Source organism: Cryptococcus neoformans, assembly GCF_000091045.1.
Source record: "Cryptococcus neoformans var. neoformans JEC21 chromosome 4 sequence".
Lineage (NCBI taxonomy): Eukaryota > Fungi > Basidiomycota > Tremellomycetes > Tremellales > Cryptococcaceae > Cryptococcus > Cryptococcus deneoformans.
This window is the reverse complement of record NC_006686.1, coordinates 960,001-976,992: the sequence shown is the minus strand read 5'-3', so window position 1 is coordinate 976,992 and position 16,992 is coordinate 960,001. Positions and strand designations below refer to the sequence as shown.

Below are 16,992 nucleotides of genomic sequence, written 5' to 3'. Positions count from 1 at the left end.
TAGCATGGTAAGGGCGGACGGCCGGCGGAGAAGATGATGAGCTGTGTGTATATGTGCATGCATCACCGTGCTTCGTTCTTATCTTCTCGTAGTCTTTCCTGCCCATAACGACAGAAGGATGGAGGACAAATGGATGAGATGGCACAAAGCTACAAAGTAGCAAGCTGATGATATCCTGCCAGTAATATCATTCTTCTTTTACTGCCGTTCTTCGTTGACAGTTGACAGGAGTAGAACCGATGTTGTCACGCTATTTTTACGTAGTAACTGAGCAGCTTGCGAACAGAATTACTGTCACAACAGTGTCTGTACCCTGTATTTTGACCCGTACAAGGACTGCTGTTAGTATCCACAACACTTCCTAATAAGATGTCATTCGTGTTGTCCCGTACGTACGTAGGAACAATAATAAAAAAACAAAACAGATAATACCATCCAGTGTTTTGGACTGCTACTACGTATAGCATACGACAATAAAACGTGGATATGAAGTACCCGGTTTCTTAGCATGCTTGTAAACATCCAGTTGTCGGCCATACTCTTTCTCTCCTTATAGATGCGAATATGATCACTGCAGGGGAGTACGTATAGCGGCAAATAGCTCAAGGCTCTAACAAACAAGTCATTCACACGTCCGTGCATCGACGTCTGCGTTTCAGTGACCGACAACAAAAGACGACGTGATATACAGGAAATGCATACAGAGAATGTAGCCCACAGACCCCTTGGAAGAGCCTAAACTCGTCCCGCCTGTCTCCTGGATTTGCCCGGCCTCCCTTTAGACTGGACCTTGCCGGCCTTGTCAGCCTTTCCGCCTTTACCACGAGACATGCCGCCACCAAAATCCATCGTGCTTTCCCGAGTGTTCTGCTTGGATCTGCGGCCACCACCACCCAAAGAAAATTTGGCGTCACGAGCGTGTCGAGGCATCTGCCATACGCATCAGCAATGGTATGCGATACAGTCGGAGAAAAACTCCACTGACCTTAGATTTGCCAGGGGCGGCGCGCCCTCCTTTCTGGGGCTGTTCTTCCATTGCATCTTCCACAGCGATATCGAACTCCTCTCCTTCATCACCAAGCTCCATGCCTTCTTTTCTTTCTGCAAAATATTGTTAGCTATCGCTTACGACTGACAATAGTACGCACTCCGTTTAAGACCCTGTACCCGATCTTCGAAGCTCTTCTTGTCCTGCTCTCTCTGGCGGAGCTTTTCGTGCTGGATTTGCTTGCCGAACTTCTTGAGTTGACGCTGCTTCTTCGCGTCTTCGGACTTCTTGATGCCTTGGCTAAAAGATAACAAGTAAGCGTGCTGATCGGACAGGCAACAGACTCGGAAGAATAAAAACATACGCCTCCTCGACAAGCTTGGTCCTCACACGTTCCATGTGTTCATCAGACTTGACCATTTCAGCATAATAGTCTCCCGGTCTCGTGAAAGGGATGTCGTGCTTGGAAGCAAGCTTTCTAGCTTGGGGAATGCAGCCAAGTGCAATCTTGTAGCTGCGAGGAATGTCAACAACATCCATGACATTGAGAAGTAGATGCTCACAAAACTGTTTCTCTTTGCAAATCTTGATTCTGTTATCAGCAAAACAAGTTGTCATATAGGTAAGGCGACACTCACCATCACTGGGATCGACGTCGGCAGTCTCTTTGCTGTCAAGCACCAAGTGTTCAGGCCAGGACATATTGGTTACTCGAATAGAGTCCGTTAGGGCTCTCAACGCAGGCTAATAGGAATTATAAGGTTTTTATTTTAAGATTGCGGCGACGATAGCCTTACCTTGTTGTTAATTGTCACTTTTTGCATGGGAACAGCATCTTCGTCCACAGAGACATCTGAGCCCAGGCCATCAAGAGAAACAACGTCGTCGTCGGGCTTTTCATTGATTATGGTGTTGTCCTGTTTCTATATCTCCTTTTAGAATCAACGTTAAGCTAAACAAAGAGAAGCATACCTTGTTTTGACCTTGCTCTTCCTCGTCTTCGTCGACGCTCTCGCCGGCTGATATTTCAAACTCTTCCCCTTCACTACCTCCTTCTTCGTCTTCTTCGCCCTGCTCGGCCCCAAGCAAGGCCCTTTCATACTCGTTGAGGTCATCCACATCGACAAGTTCCATCAACCTCTTCATACCCTCTTCGCTGACGTCTTGGTCGTCTTCATCACCACTTTCGATCTGCTCGTCCGGAACGTAAGATTGCTTGTCGAGGGACTTGGACTCTTCCGCCTTGGATGGAGCAAGCTTCTTGTTGCTCTTGAGTTTCCTTGTTTCCTTCTTGCTAATCGGCATTGTGGAGCACTGTGTTGTCGAACAGATATTGACCGGGTGCGGATTGAGATGGCGGTTCAAAATTGAGAAGGGAAGGTGGAGGATGAGTGGAGGTGCCACACTCGGACATATGGTAATGCCGTGGCCGCTGCTGATTGAGCGCGAGACTGAAGCGACGGCTCGCGGGCACAACATATCTTCTCTGACCTCTATACACATCTTCTTTCCTCTTCCAGCTTTACTGCGTCCTGCGCAACCACCTCAAGCTCACGCAGACACCCAAAATGGATGCAGGTGAATACCATTCCTTTACATGCACACGTATACACCGCTACAACCGTCTTGACTCCTAGCAGACGACTATCCGCTTGCATCCCAGCCCCTCGACGATGGCTTCACTTACGATCCCGATTACGACTACTCTCAGCAGACGGCCCCAAAGGGCGACGAGGACGAAGAAAAGTACGATGTTGACGAGGATGAGCCGATCAGCCAGGAGGACTACTGGACTGTTATCAATTCGTTCTTTGAGGAAAAAGGTCTTGTTCGTCAACAGCTCGAATCTTTCAATGAGTTCATCGAAAACACCATGCAAGAGATCGTCGACGATCATTCGAGGTTAACTTTGGATCAATTTACACAGTATACAGGCGTTGCAGGTGACGAAACAGTGAGTTGGCTTCATTGTCTGTTGATATTGACATGCTGATAAGCCCTACAGAGACGTTACGAAATTTCCTTTGGCCAGATCTATTTGGCTCGGGTCAATCATACGGAGATGGATGGTAGAACTAATATGTTGTTCCCGCAAGAAGCGCGTCTCAGAAACTTGACTTACTCGGCGCCTCTGTATGTTGACATCAAAAAGAGGACTTTGACAGCATCCGGCGTTGATGATCCTGTGGAAGCTGATTGGCAGCCTGCCGTGGGCGATGATGGTGAGGTGGAAGGTGCTGAGGAAGAAAAAACATCAATCGGCAAAGTGCCTGTCATGGTCCGCTCCAACTTTTGCCTCCTGCATGGTCTTCCTGACGACCAGTGTCATGAGATTGGAGAATGCCCTTACGATCAAGGCGGTTATTTTATCATATCTGGTTCCGAGAAGGTCTTGATTGCTCAGGAGAGGATGGCCACAAACCATGTTTTCGTGTTCCTAAAGGCAGCCCCTGCGAGATTCACCTATTTTGCGGAAATCAACTCTCAAAAAGAAAAAGGTGGACGGGTGGCGAATCATACAGAAGTCAGAATGTACGCAAGGGCATCCGGAACAACTGGTGGCGTCATTCGCGTATCTCTTCCCTACACCAAAGTTGACATCCCCCTCGTTGTGGTCTTTCGAGCTTTGGGTATTGTTCCCGATAGAGACGTTCTCAGCCACATCTGCTTTGGCGCCGAAGATGAAGCCCTTCTTGAAATGCTTCAACCCAGCATTGAAGAATCTTTTGCTGTCCAAGACCGTGACACTGCCCTCGACTTCATTGGTCGCCGTGGTCAACATGAAAAGGCCCCTCGAGCTCAGCGACAGCGTGCGGCCTTTGATATCCTTCATAAAGAGTTTTTGCCCCACGTGTCTACCGCCGAAGGATTTGAGTCGAAAAAAGCGTACTTCCTGGGCTACATGGTGCATAGGTTATGTATGGCGGCATTAGGAAGAAAGGAGTTGGATGACAGAGATCATTTTGGGAACAAAAGGTTGGATCTTGCTGGACCGCTGATGGCGGAGATGTTCAATGTTGTGTTTGGGAAATTGAGGGAAGACATGTACAGATATCTGAAGAAGGCAAGTTGAGCGTAAAGTAATGGAATTAAAGCTAACTTCCGGCAGTGCGTCGAACAAAACAAGGAGTTTGCCCTTAACATGGCTATTCGCCCTAACACGATTACCGACGGTCTCAAATACGCTCTTGCTACAGGCAACTGGGGCAAGCGAGACAATACTCGAGCAGGTGTATCACAGGTTCTCAACAGATATACTTTTGCTTCTACCCTCTCCCATTTGCGGCGTACTAATACGCCCATTGGACGTGATTCAAAAGCTGCTAAGCCACGTCAACTTCACAACACCCATTGGGGTATGGTTTGTCCGGCTGAGACGCCTGAAGGTTCCGCATGTGGTCTGGTCAAAAATCTCGCGCTCATGTCTTACATTTCGGTTGGGTCCTATTCCGCTCCAGTCATGGAATTTTTGGAAGAATGGGGTCTGGAAGATCTTTCAGAATATCAAGATGCGCCCACTGCGACGAAAGTGTTTGTCAATGGTGTCTGGATGGGTATTCATCGAGACGCACCCACCTTGCACAACAACCTGTTGCAAATGCGTCGTGGTGGCCAGCTCAAGTACGAAGTTAGTATCGTCCGAGACATCCGAGAGAGAGAACTGCGCTTGTACACCGATGCGGGACGTGTCTGTAGACCGCTTTTCATTGTCGACCAGCCGACGCAGACATTGCGCCTCAAACGTGATCACATTGACAGGATCGACCAGATGGCAGACGAGGGTCTTTTGTCAGGAGCGTGGGATAAGCTATTGTCCGAGGGTATTGTCGAATATGTGGACGCAGCTGAGGAGGAGACCATATTAATAGCCATGACGCCTGAAGATCTTGTGAACGCTCGTACTGCACACAGCAAACATGAGCTTGTAAGGGATAGAGCAGCCCACAATCTTGAATCCTTTGATCCTGCGGCTCGTATCAAGAGTACAGTGTGGAGTCAGCAGTATACCCATATGGAGATCCACCCGAGTATGATTCTTGGTGTCTGTGCTAGTATCGTTCCTTTCCCCGACCACAACCAATCTCCTCGAAATACCTATCAGTCTGCGATGGGCAAACAAGCCATGGGTGTCTGCCTCACCAACTACCAGCTTCGTATGGACACTATGGTCAATGTACTCTACTATCCTCAAAAACCGCTTGCCACTACTCGTTCAATGGAGTATCTCAAGTTCTCTGAACTTCCTGCTGGTCAAAACGCAATTGTTGCCATCATGTGTTATTCTGGCTACAATCAAGAAGACTCCGTCATCATGAACCAATCTTCAATTGACCGCGGTCTTTTCCGATCGTTGTACTTCCGTTCCTACACCGATACTGAGAAGATGAAGGGTATGGTTAAGGCGGAGACGATTGAGAAACCGGACAGAAATGAGACGTTAAGAATGAAGCATGGGACCGGCGATCGGTACGCCAAGCTTGATGTCGATGGTCTTGTTGCTCCGGGAACAAACGTCAACGGTGATGACATTCTCATCGGCAAGACTGCACCTTTGCCTGAAGACAGTGAGGAGCTTGGTCAAAGGACCCAACTTCACACAAAGCGAGACATATCCACACCGCTGAAGAGCACGGAGCAGGGCGTTGTTGACCAAGTTATGCTGAGTACCAACGGAGAAGGTAACATGTTTGTCAAAATTCGTGTGAGGTCCACCAGAGTGCCCCAAATAGGTGATAAATTTGCCTCACGACATGGTCAGAAAGGTACTATCGGTATCACCTATCGACAAGAAGACATGCCTTTCACTGCGGAGGGTCTTGTTCCCGATATCATCATCAATCCGCATGCTATTCCGTCACGAATGACTATCGGCCATTTAGTCGAATGTCTCTTATCGAAAGTGTCAACTCTGACTGGAGCTGAAGGAGACGCTACGCCCTTCACAGAGCTGACTGTCGAAGCTGTTTCCAAAGTTCTGCGAGCAAAGGGGTACCAGTCTCGCGGTTTTGAGGTACTTTACCATGGTCATACGGGAAGAAAACTTCAGGCCCAGGTCTACTTTGGCCCTACGTACTATCAGAGACTAAAGCATATGGTAGATGACAAGATTCACGCTCGTGCGCGGGGACCGTTGCAGATTTTAACCAGGCAGCCAGTAGAAGGTAGAAGTAGAGATGGTGGTTTGCGGTTTGGTGAAATGGAGGTAAGTAACATGATGATTCAGCTTCAGGCCGCTAACACCATTACAGAGAGACTGCATGATTTCGCATGGTATCGCTGGATTTTTAAAAGAAAGGATGTACGGTGAGTAAACGAAGTTCGAGCGAATTCTGCTGTTGCGCTGACAACTCATTATCAAGATTCGTCCGATGCGTTCAGAATACATGTGTGCGACGTCTGCGGTCTCATGGCCGTTGCCAATCTCAAAAAGCAAGAGTTCTACTGCTCTGTTTGCAGGAACAGTACCCAGATCTCCCAGGTGTACATCCCGTATGCTGCCAAACTGTTGTTCCAAGAGGTAAATTTCCATCATTGGTATCTGCATGAATTCGCACAACGCTAACCGTGCCCCCATTAGTTACAAGCCATGAACATTGCATGTCGAATGTACGGGGAAACAGATTGAAGAGATGGTTGAATACAGCATTGAATATAAGGGCGACTGTCATGGAGGTGCGGGCCATGCGTGGACGGAAACAGGGTCTAGTCGAAGCAGCATCATTAATTATTGCATGTATTTGTTGTGCTGGGATGGTGACGTCATGGGGAGCTGTAGCTGAGTACATGTTACATACAATGATAATTGTCGCTGTGTTGCGTATGTTCCGCGACGATGCCGCCCGTCCCCCATCCACCCGCCCGCCATCCCCACAGCGAAAACTCCCCCACGCCCCTCCTGAAGCCGTCCCCAGCAATCCTCACACAGGTACCACCGCCCCGACCCCCCGCGGACCCATCTCTCCATGTTTTGCCCAGGCGCTTTCTGGGGCCCATACCGGGGAAAGTGCTCAATTCATCCCACCTTCAGGAAAAGAGACGGCATTTCTATGATCTCCGTAGGAGGGCAGCATATAAGGTCAGACATGAATTAATCGGGAGAAAAGACTCATTGAGCGGTCTCGAAGAAGACGATCCTGATGAAGGCATTCTCAGAAGAGCTGCTCTCAAAATAGGCATACCAGGGTTAGGTCAGAACGGAGACAGAGAAGAAGATTTCAGTCCGGAGTCTGATCACGAAAGTGAAAGTTATGGTCCGCAGACTACGGTAGGGAAAGAAACCTGGTTTGGAGAGAGCTTCGACATTGGAAGAGAATTTGAGTCCGAAGGACATGACAATGACGAGCCTTCCATTCTTGCTACAAGGGACACATCTGTCCGAGGGTCGGGATCACCGGACCAAAACCGGAGGCAGAAGTATACTCAACAACAACGTCACCTCGCCCCCCACCGACCCTCTAATGCCACTCGTTCTACTGAGGAGACATTCTTCACCGCGCGATCCCAGAATTCAGAAGGTGAGTCAAACTCGTTGAGTCGCTCCTCAACGTCAACAAGCGATCGACCAGCTCATTGTGAGGTAGCGATAGAATCTTCCATTGACGATTGCCCTACTCCTGTTCTTGAGCACAGCCCCGACACGCAACTTTCGCAATCATCCTCAAGGCAGCCTCTCATAAGGTCCGCCCAAAACCGTGCAGATCAACACCCTCCCCAGTGGATAGACCCAAATACCAAAAAGGGAAAAGGCCCTGCAAATCAAAGCCTCTCCAGTTCGACATTTACAGTACCCCAAAAACTCAAATCGGCATTCCGACATACTTCAGAGTCCCCTGTCGGCGCCGCGGAACCGCCTGGGATTGACAAATCTAGAATGAGGGATCTGCCACAGAAGACTAAGAGTGTGCAGTTTCCTATGGACCCTATTCATTCTGTAGCCTCTGAAACAGGGAAAACGAAAGCAAAAGATCGCAATAGCCCAATTGATCCAAATATGGTGTTATCAAGAGAGGGGGAAGAGGTACAGGGAACTAGTTCTGGTGCTGCAGCGGATGCCATGGTCGAGGGAGATAAATCTCAAGAACTCCTGGCACGCCAAGGGAACGTTTTGTACAAAGGTAAAGGGCTCTCTGCCTGGCCAAATGATATGTGATGGCTAACTGCTTCGCTTAAGATCGCATGCTTGTGCGAGTTGGTTATCATCGAGAAGAGAATATTCTCTCATTTGACGAGGCATCACAGGTAGGTATTTTGATAAGGGCTTCACTACAATTGTACTCATCTTTGTTCAGAGACGCAATCCTTGTTCAAAATTGGACCCCTTTGAGGAATATATTGTTGTTTGGCGAAAGGGATTTGTTGAACTCTATCAAGAATGGCGCATGCCTTTGCGAGAACGAATGACTGGCTCCAAGCGGTTGTGCTTTGCCATCCCGCTCATGCCCCATCGATCTTCGCTCTCAATATTCAATCCAGATGACCTGACCTTGTGTCTTACTACTTCTGTTGAGAAGCTACAGCTAGAGGTTGAAGCACTCCTCAAATCGCCGAAGACGTCGCACATCTCAGACCTCAAGAACAGAATGGCACAATCATCACAAGTGCAATGGCTCCGGGGTCACAAGAAAGGCACTCAAATCTTTATACTCAAACTGCCAGAAAGGTCTCGCGCATTGGACTGGTACTGGGAGCTATGGAGAGACCTAGGGGGTCAACTTCCGGAACGATTTGACATTTCGGTTCCCGTCGTGTCGACTTCAATCCGCATGGGTATCCCTCGAGACGTAGATAATGGTCAAGCAGATAGTGGTCAATTACTGCGGCATTTTTGTCCTGACACAGTTATCAGAACATGCTGGGAAATGCTGCAGAAGGAAACGGCATTCAATGACATTGTACAGCAGGGCAGGCTACAAGGAATCAAGGACGAGGTAGATCTTCAACTGGTTTGGAAAGCAGGTGACGGAATGTTGGACTGGGTGGCGTATTTAGAGACAGTAGAGGGAAAGAAAAGACCATGGGCTTTACTAGCAGGCCTCGCCAGACTACAAGTAAGCCCTTGCATCTTCGTTTAGCATTAGCAGACAGGGGAATGAGACTCATATTTGACAAATTAGAACAATCCCTCTCCCAGAGAGCTACAACTTCGCCCCGCCAGGCATCATCCAAAATCCATGAAGTTAGAAGATGGCACCATATTAGAGGAGCCACCTGGTATAGAGGGGTATCTTTTCCGAATACATGGACCTACTACCAGAAGCACAATTTACCTTGCGTCCCATGATGGTAGGCAGACGTGACTAGGAAAAAGGATTTAGTCGCTTACACAAAGACTGATCTGCAGGTTGTCTGTTTATCACAAACATGAAAGACTCAGAACCTCCTTTACTACCGAATCAGGAAGGTTCAACCCCTTCTAAACTCTTTTCGGAAGTACACAAAGAATTCTTGGAAAATGAGCGCCGGCGGATGGCGTCTGTGATCCGAAGGTCTGCAGGCTGCATCGATATGAGGGATATCGCAATGATCCAGTATCCTAGCCCAGCAGGAAAAGATGCTGACGGACGAAGGGACACATTTGAACTCAGATTTACTGCTGGAGGACCCATGAAGCTGGAAGCTCACACTCCCGAGATAGCTCAGGAATGGGTTGAGTGCTTGGAGGCGTTAAAGTCTTATTGGAATCATCAACATCGAGTAGAGTGAGTTTTATGTTCCAATGGTACCATGCACTTACAGTCTCTCGAAACAAAGGGCTCGGCAAAGAATGGACGCCATGTCAGCTGCTTCGGGGCGTACGCACGGTGATGGAATAGATGAATTTCTAGGAGAGATATGGAACTGGTGCACTATTCGAGGCTGCAGACCTATCTGCCTTTCTGGAAGATTGTATATGAAGCAGGGTGCTCATGAAAAGTTCAGGTAAGTGACAGACAAATGCTACATGCTTTGTGGAAGATTTGAGGCCTTACTAAATCTATGTCCAAGGCTCAAATACATGGCATTAAGCCAGGGATCATTTGTGTCATTTGAAGTCACTGGCAAAGCCTCGTTCCATGTCAGAAAAAAGAACTATCCGTTGTTCGGTGCCTATGTGAGCCGGTTCTGATTTCCCTGCTTTCAATCTGCAAGATATTATGTTGCTGTTAGCTAATACCCTTAGGAAGACATATTCTGGGTTGTTAGCTCACGACGAGATTCACGAGCCTCATAATAGGGATGCGTTCCTTCCTCAACATCGCGTTTACCAAGATGGTCTACAATCATTTGATGGACCGGAAGACACCACCTTCTGCGTTCGCTTGGCCATATCGGGGTCCCATTCTGGGGCAAACGCCAATGATCCTTGGGACTCTTCAGATTACAGAGATCACACTTCCATGAAGTTGAGCAAATCACCCACAAGTTTATTGATCTTCCGCGCAAGATCCAAAGTGAGCAAACAAGATTCCTAGATGATACTATTATGACTGACTGAAGCAGCTGGAAAGAGATCGTTGGGTATGGGCAATTAACGCAGAAGTAGAGCGGCAAGCAAGGGCTCACCTTGACCAGCAAAATCTTTTCCGTGCATACGGAAAAGTGATTGACCGGTGGTGAAAGTTTTCAAGCTCATGCAAAGATTGCCTGTGGCCATATTAGTGATATTCCAGTGTCTCATATGTTGAAAGAATGATATGGGAAAAGCAAATGAGTCTAGCTACTAGTGACATAGAGGATACTTAAGTTAGTAGGCGCTATCTTAACATGCAGGGCCAGCGGAACTCCTACAAGTCAATAAGCTAGTAGAGATCATTGGGACCACCAAGCTTAGTCCGTGGCGTCAGAACGCAATTGGAGGATCCTGTGTCCCGTTGAGAAGGTTGCAGAGTGATCGCAGGAGATTGCAAATATCGCTTATGTTGGAATGTGCGACTCCCATAATTGCATTGTTCTCACCAGAACCAATAACACTAGGCTTTTTGGCGAGAAGGTTTTTTTTATATACAGAAATGCAATTGTTTTGATCTCCGATACTCGACACGAATCACTACTACTCATCGTCATCCGATTACTGAACAGGTACGCGAGCACCTTGTCTACCTCTATACACTCTGATATGTCCCATTTTGCCAAGTCTTTCTTGACCTAGACATGCTAAGTGATGTTACATGACACTCTTAATGATAAACGTCTTAAAATATACCAAGCGCTGTCAATCTTCATCGTGGAATCTTTGTGATCCGCAAGACCTGGAAAGAAGCATTTGTCGCTCAATACTGATCTCCATTATATACATTATAAGCTTCATCTAATGCCCTTCGAAAACTTTACACAAAGGTCGTTAAAGATCGTTAATTGCCAGCTAGAAGACTTTCGTCCGCATTATTTTACCAAACTACAATCATTCACTTTAGCTTTTCACATCGACAGCTTTTACAACGGCATCATTACTTACCATAAGACGCTGGCACCATACCCTCCCTACCAGTAGCAGGGTCTCTAGCATACCACCATTCATGGCTCTGCTGGTCATCCAAGATGATTAGCGGTTGGCCAGCCTTCATGCTCATCTCCCCTTCTTGTAATTCCGGTCCTTCAAAGTCATATCGCATCGTCGTCTCTCTTTCATCTCCCTCTTCCTCTTCTTCGTCATATTCGTCATCTGAGGCCATAGGATAGGCACCAGAAGCGTATGAACTTGGGTTCGAAAGCCTAGCCTGAGAGGGGGCAGAGTTCCGAGACGTCCCAAGTCCCATCATGGTCCCGGCCCCTCCAGCGAGGGATGCTTCCAGAGCCGCCTGCACATTTGCAAAGACGTTCTGATGTGTTGAGGAAACATCGCTCCCTTCTTTGCCGTAAATCTCTTGTCTGTCTTGAGCAGCTTGTGTGTCCCGTCGGCGGTTGAAATAGGCTACGAGAAGGGCAAGGAGGATGAATAAGAGAACAATCCCGGTGGCGATCGCGATAGCCACTAGCACCACCAGGCCTCTGGCTAGATAATGTTTAACTTTGAAAGAAAAGTCGGAATCCGACCAGAATAGACTAGCGCCGGCGCCAATACCTCCAGCAGCGGATGTCCCCACCAGGTAGGGATACCAGTTCACGCCGTCGTAGAGAGCACTTGTGGCATTGCCCATCTGATCAAGATACAGATTCCCAGATACCATCAACATTCTGTCCTTTTCGATACTACCCACTGCCGTGTGTTCAGACGACATGGGGACAAAAGCAAGCTGATAAACAAGACTGCCAGACTGGAGCGTCTCATTCTGTGCTGTCCAAGTGTTACCGTTCCATTGCTCTAGATATGGAGAGCCGTCGGATGCAGAATAGCCCGCAGCGAAAATGTTGGTCACATTCTTCTCGTCGACAGCAACAGCGAGAGTAGGGCCGGAAAGGGAACCAAGGGCAGTCCAAGAAGAGCTGTCAAAATCGTAGGACGCAACAGAAGCAACAGTGCCATCCGAAAGGACAAAGGAGCCAGCGGCGACGAGAGTGTCGTAATTGTTCTAAATTGAATTATCAGAAAATTTCTTCCGAGCGCAACATCGTACTCACCCCCGCGAAATCGATACTTCTGACTTCTCCAGACAATAGTCCTGCGCCTAGTGTCGACCACTGAGCATTAGTGGAGTCCCATAGACAGATTGCCGCACAAGAGAGGGAGCCTGCAGACGTGAAACTACCAGCCACAATAAGTGTATTGGTAGTCGGGCGGGTTCGAATCTGGTTGATGGTTACATTGGAATCAGATGCAGCTGGTAGTGGTCAGTTAACAAACCGCCTGGGTGTTATGCAATACTCACTATTCAATGAAGCCATACCACCTTCCATCCATGTCCCATTGACAAGATTATACACCAACAGGCCGCTCCCAATACCTTCCACATTGACCCCTTCACCACCGAGATACAAGCGGTCATCGATCACCTCCAGTGCTCTGACTACACCGGATACTGGAGGCTCTGGTCCATCCACAGTCTGTTGAGAAGTAGAATAGAATGCCATGCCTCGGACATTGGCACTTGAAGATGTAAAGTTACCACCGAGGATCATCATCGAGGGGCTATCTGAAGTAGATGTATTTGTCCAATAATCGACAGCCAGGACAGCAGGAGCGGGAAAAGAAGGAGTGACAATAACAGGAGCTGTTGCGCGGGCGGCCAACCCAGGTAGGGCCCGTTCAACAAGGCCGCCGGCGAAACGAGACAACCATGAGCTGGAGTATGACGATTTGATCTCTAGTGATCGACGACGGGAGGTGGTCAGACTAGATGAAGACCCCGTGGTACTGAAGCTGGCACCAGTAAGGGACGATATCTTGGCCAAACCGTTTTGGTCCGTAGATAACATGGCGAGACCGTCGGCCGAGTTATCAGCGTATCCGCTCACTCTACCAGCCAGGTAAGCGATAGAGGGAGAGGAAGAGATCATCTCTCCCGCTGAGATGTTGCCAAAGACTACGCCGCTACTTGTCCATCTTTCAGAGCTTATGTCCCAAACGCCGAAACCCCCAGTTTCATTGAGCGAACCATCACTATTTATAACATGAGAAAAGTTGCCCATCACGAACAATTCGGTCGACGACGGCGAGGCCATCAGGTCCGTGACGTAGCCATCTACTCCACCACCAACGGCTGCCCAGGCTTTAGTCGCGGGGTCGTATCTAGCCAGATAGTTCAGAGCGACGCCACCTGATGAAGCTGTGGACGTGAAGTCTCCGCCGAAAAACACATATCCATCAACGACTGCGGCTGTGTTGACAATCCCTCCTAGGCCCTGCGAAGCCAAAGCGGAAGTTTCGCCTGATGAGGCGTCAATAGATAGGACATTTGTATAATTGTTGGTTGAGGAGAAATCACCGCCGATAAAGACAGTACTGTCCATGGAGACGATGGTGTTGACAGCCCATGATGAGGCAGAAGACCCAGAAGCATTGAGAGCTGCATCAAGAGCAAAACCGAGGCGAGTGAGGGCAGTCTCAGTAACGTTGCTGAGGGCATTGCTTGCAGCATTGGTATTCAGTTTCGAAGATCGAGGCCATTCGAAGAGGCCAAAGGCTACATTATAAGACGAGTTGGTCGTCCAAGAGGAATTACCGACAGTCGTAGCGTTGGACCCTGTGTAGTCATCCGGCGCCGTGCCGTTGTTGAGAAGAGGGGTCGAGCTGACAGAGCCATCAGTGCCGATAAACGTCAATTGGACTCGATCAGCCACTACAGTGTACATATGCCCTCGAGCAGGTTTGTATGGGTCAGAAGAAAGAGCCAGACTGATAGTCGGCGTAAAACTGTCAGTCGTGGCCCCGACTGGTCCCGAATAGATCAGGGTTTTGGTATCATAATCCACTTGCTCCGAAATGGTGCTGGTCCAGCCAAGCCCACCAGAAAATGGGAAAACTTCAACATCAACGCTGGTCCGAGAGTCACAGTCACCAGCGTTGAGGCATCCGGGAATGAAGACGTAAATATCATAGTTTCCAGCAGAGGAAACATATGGGTAGAATGTAACTTGAGGACGTTGAGAGTCACCGAGAGATACAGATGAGGAAAGATAGGATTCTGTGGCCGAGTTGGTGGCGACTGTTGTAGCATCCCAGCTACCGACAGTTTGAACAGAACCATTCTTGGCCCCGTTGGTGCAAGAGGATCCACCGTCGGATACTGCAGAGAGGTAGGCCCCTGTACGAGCATTAGTTTGCACTTCTGCATGTCGACGAATACTCACCATCAGACAGTAAGGCCACACTGCTTAAAGCTGCTCCGTCCCCTATCCACTCTTTGAGCTGCATCTCAAATCCTGTAAGGTTCTGGGTTCCGGCGGTGAAAATGAAATCTTGTGCAGATATAGAGGAGTTGGTGTAAAGAGGACAGTGACTTGTGCAGGTTCCAAGTTCGCCGGTAACAGGGTCGGTATACGTCATATTGAGCTCCGTATAGGTGGGTAGGATAGTGAGGCTAAATATAATTAGCTTGACCGCAGTCGAGTAGATGGATCAAAACGCATACCAGAAATATGTAGTCCCTCTCCCCTGTACCAAGCCGTTGACAACCCTGATACCAGTCGCTGAAAGATAGCCCTGCCCGACCAAGTTTACATTGGAAACTGTATCCTCTTGCGCTAACCAAACACCGCTACCCGGGCAAAGTAGTACATTCGTATCGGAGTACTCGCTTTGTGTTGAGCTTGGGCCTGCTTGTATGGAATAGGCCGCAGAAGACGAGGCTGATGCAGAGACGGTCAAGGGCGTTAGGTAGCCCGAGTCGCCAACAGTTGTCACATTTTCTGAAACAGACGGAGTAGAGGTGACATTTCCAAAGGTATTGTTGGTATTTGATGTCGAATTGAAGAGGATTGACGAGTTTTGAACGAATCTTGTGGTAAAATCTCCTCCAAAGTAAATACTTGAATTATCGATGGATGGGACTATGCTCTGGACTCGCCCATTAAACCCGCCAAACTCAGGGGTCACCCAAGTGCTTGATGAAGTGGACCAAAGGGCCACGTTCCCTCCCGAACCGATGGGCGCCTCGAAAAGCCCTCCAACCCAAATCTGGGAACTGTCGTCGTCACAATACAGCGTGTTAACCTCACCCGATAAGCCACCGCTTAACGCGGTAACAGAATTATCTGCGAGGGTTAATGACGCGATATTGCTCGCAGAAACGCCAGAAAGAGACTCAAACACTCCGCCGACATATAAAGTTCCATTATTGGCGGACCCATCTTTAGACCAACAAAGCGCGTTGATGACTCCGCCAGAATTGGTGGTCGCCAATGCGCGGAATTGGCCGTCAGTTGGGCGATGAAATAATGTGTCTCCGTCTGACGAGAAGGTAGGATTGCCAGTAGCAGATGAAGCAAAGGGAGATTCTGAAGACCACCAATCGAGACCAGAAAAGGATCCGCCAAGCGCGACTGTCCCCATTTTTGAGAAGTCAACTTGGGGAAGAGATGCCGGCGCGATGGTCGAAGCCACTGCGGTGATGGAGGAGACATGAATGAATGATATCAGGAGAGATGAAAAGGGTATTGGACGAGAGGACGTGGGTAACATGGCGACGCCTGTCGCTCGTGAAGATTTGCTTTGATGTTGAAGGTGAGGCGAGTAAAGACCGTTGCTTGCTGTGTGAGAGTATAGGGAGCTATGAAGCGAGTAGCGGACGATGGAGGGACGGATGAGGAGCGGGGAATTGAGGTAGGAGGGGAGGAGAGGAGACGAAAGATGAAGCAGGGAAATAGGAGATATAGGGAGGCGTTGCGTCGTTGTTGACAGACAAACAACTGTTGTGTGAGCTCCCTGACGAAACGCGAAACTCGAAACGCGGTGTGCTGGCTATGACGGATTAGTGTCCAGCTCCTCGCCCAGCAGCATGTCCGCATGTTCGCGATTCTCGTCAACTATTCACCAATGGCCAGCATGCATGCATCGATCTCGTCTGTGGCCTTGTAGCTGAATGTGGAGCCTGATCTTCTTCCACATCTTGAGTATCATGCAGGCAGTGCCTTCTTTCATCATCTTCTTCGATATTCGGCATATTCGCGGGACAGCAAAATTGAAGAAGCTTTGCGGCCTCTTAGTTACGTCGAGACATGCCTACAGGAATCATCATCATGCAACCATCTAGAGTGTAATAATGGGTGGAATGTGGGTCCGACACGTATGGATATGAGATACGTGAGATTCTCGATGCATCCAGAAGCACACTCAGCTGACCGCAGAGGCACCTATCTGGGCGCTGCTCGTGATAAAGTAATTAATCATTGATTTCAAATTCACCGCTTATGTTTATCGTAAGTAATATAAATCTACGGAATCAGGCATTGCGTTCTTGGCAGCTTCGCAAGGAAGTGACAGACGGACATGCCAAGCCTTGGCTGGCTGCAAAAAGTAGAGAAATATTTGGCTCCGCTCAGATTTGAAGTGCCCTCCACTCTAGCGGCACCGCCTCTGGAACTTTGGAAGCCAAAATAAAGAGGTGCGCTGACGCCTCTCACTCCTTTTAGTGCCATACTATATATAT

General features: G+C 48.6%; 5 protein-coding genes across 5 annotated transcripts in view; 3 read left to right on the top strand and 2 right to left on the bottom strand.

Moving 5' to 3' along the window:
* Positions 1-661: 661 nt before the first annotated feature.
* CND03550 (rRNA processing-related protein, putative) lies at positions 662-2,318 on the bottom strand. The gene is made up of 8 exons (XM_570526.2): positions 1,961-2,318; positions 1,786-1,911; positions 1,627-1,732; positions 1,552-1,573; positions 1,353-1,502; positions 1,149-1,288; positions 986-1,101; positions 662-930 (listed from the first exon to the last, which is right to left on the bottom strand). Exons 1-8 carry the CDS (start codon positions 2,291-2,293, stop codon positions 736-738), a joined length of 1,188 nt encoding a protein of 395 aa, XP_570526.1. The 5' UTR covers positions 2,294-2,318; the 3' UTR covers positions 662-735.
* A 154-nt stretch (positions 2,319-2,472) lies between these two features.
* CND03540 (DNA-dependent RNA polymerase II RPB140, putative) lies at positions 2,473-6,769 on the top strand. Its single transcript, XM_024657036.1, has 7 exons — positions 2,473-2,566; positions 2,626-2,942; positions 2,994-4,052; positions 4,098-6,191; positions 6,238-6,292; positions 6,349-6,506; positions 6,567-6,769. Exons 1-7 carry the CDS (start codon positions 2,557-2,559, stop codon positions 6,612-6,614), a joined length of 3,741 nt encoding a protein of 1,246 aa, XP_024512654.1. The 5' UTR covers positions 2,473-2,556; the 3' UTR covers positions 6,615-6,769.
* A 52-nt stretch (positions 6,770-6,821) lies between these two features.
* Positions 6,822-10,962, top strand: CND03530 (spore wall assembly -related protein, putative; the record flags this gene model as incomplete). Its single annotated transcript, XM_024657035.1, has 10 exons — positions 6,822-7,503; positions 7,570-8,103; positions 8,160-8,227; positions 8,278-9,036; positions 9,103-9,271; positions 9,330-9,687; positions 9,740-9,907; positions 9,974-10,079; positions 10,153-10,419; positions 10,469-10,962. The coding sequence occupies 10 exons, from the start codon at positions 6,822-6,824 to the stop codon at positions 10,583-10,585; spliced, it is 3,228 nt and encodes a 1,075-aa protein (XP_024512758.1). The 3' UTR covers positions 10,586-10,962.
* CND03520 (bud site selection-related protein, putative) lies at positions 10,960-16,230 on the bottom strand. The gene is made up of 6 exons (XM_024657034.1): positions 14,977-16,230; positions 14,696-14,925; positions 12,775-14,649; positions 12,527-12,726; positions 11,424-12,477; positions 10,960-11,363 (listed from the first exon to the last, which is right to left on the bottom strand). Exons 1-6 carry the CDS (start codon positions 16,023-16,025, stop codon positions 11,356-11,358), a joined length of 4,416 nt encoding a protein of 1,471 aa, XP_024512800.1. The 5' UTR covers positions 16,026-16,230; the 3' UTR covers positions 10,960-11,355.
* A 737-nt stretch (positions 16,231-16,967) lies between these two features.
* Positions 16,968-16,992, top strand: part of CND03510 (calcium-transporting ATPase, putative) — a 5,036-nt gene continuing 5,011 nt past the window's right edge. Inside the window, exon 1 of the mRNA XM_024657033.1 lies at positions 16,968-16,992. This exon is cut by the window's right edge and continues 1,093 nt beyond it. The gene's annotated coding sequence lies outside the window, so the exon portion shown is untranslated.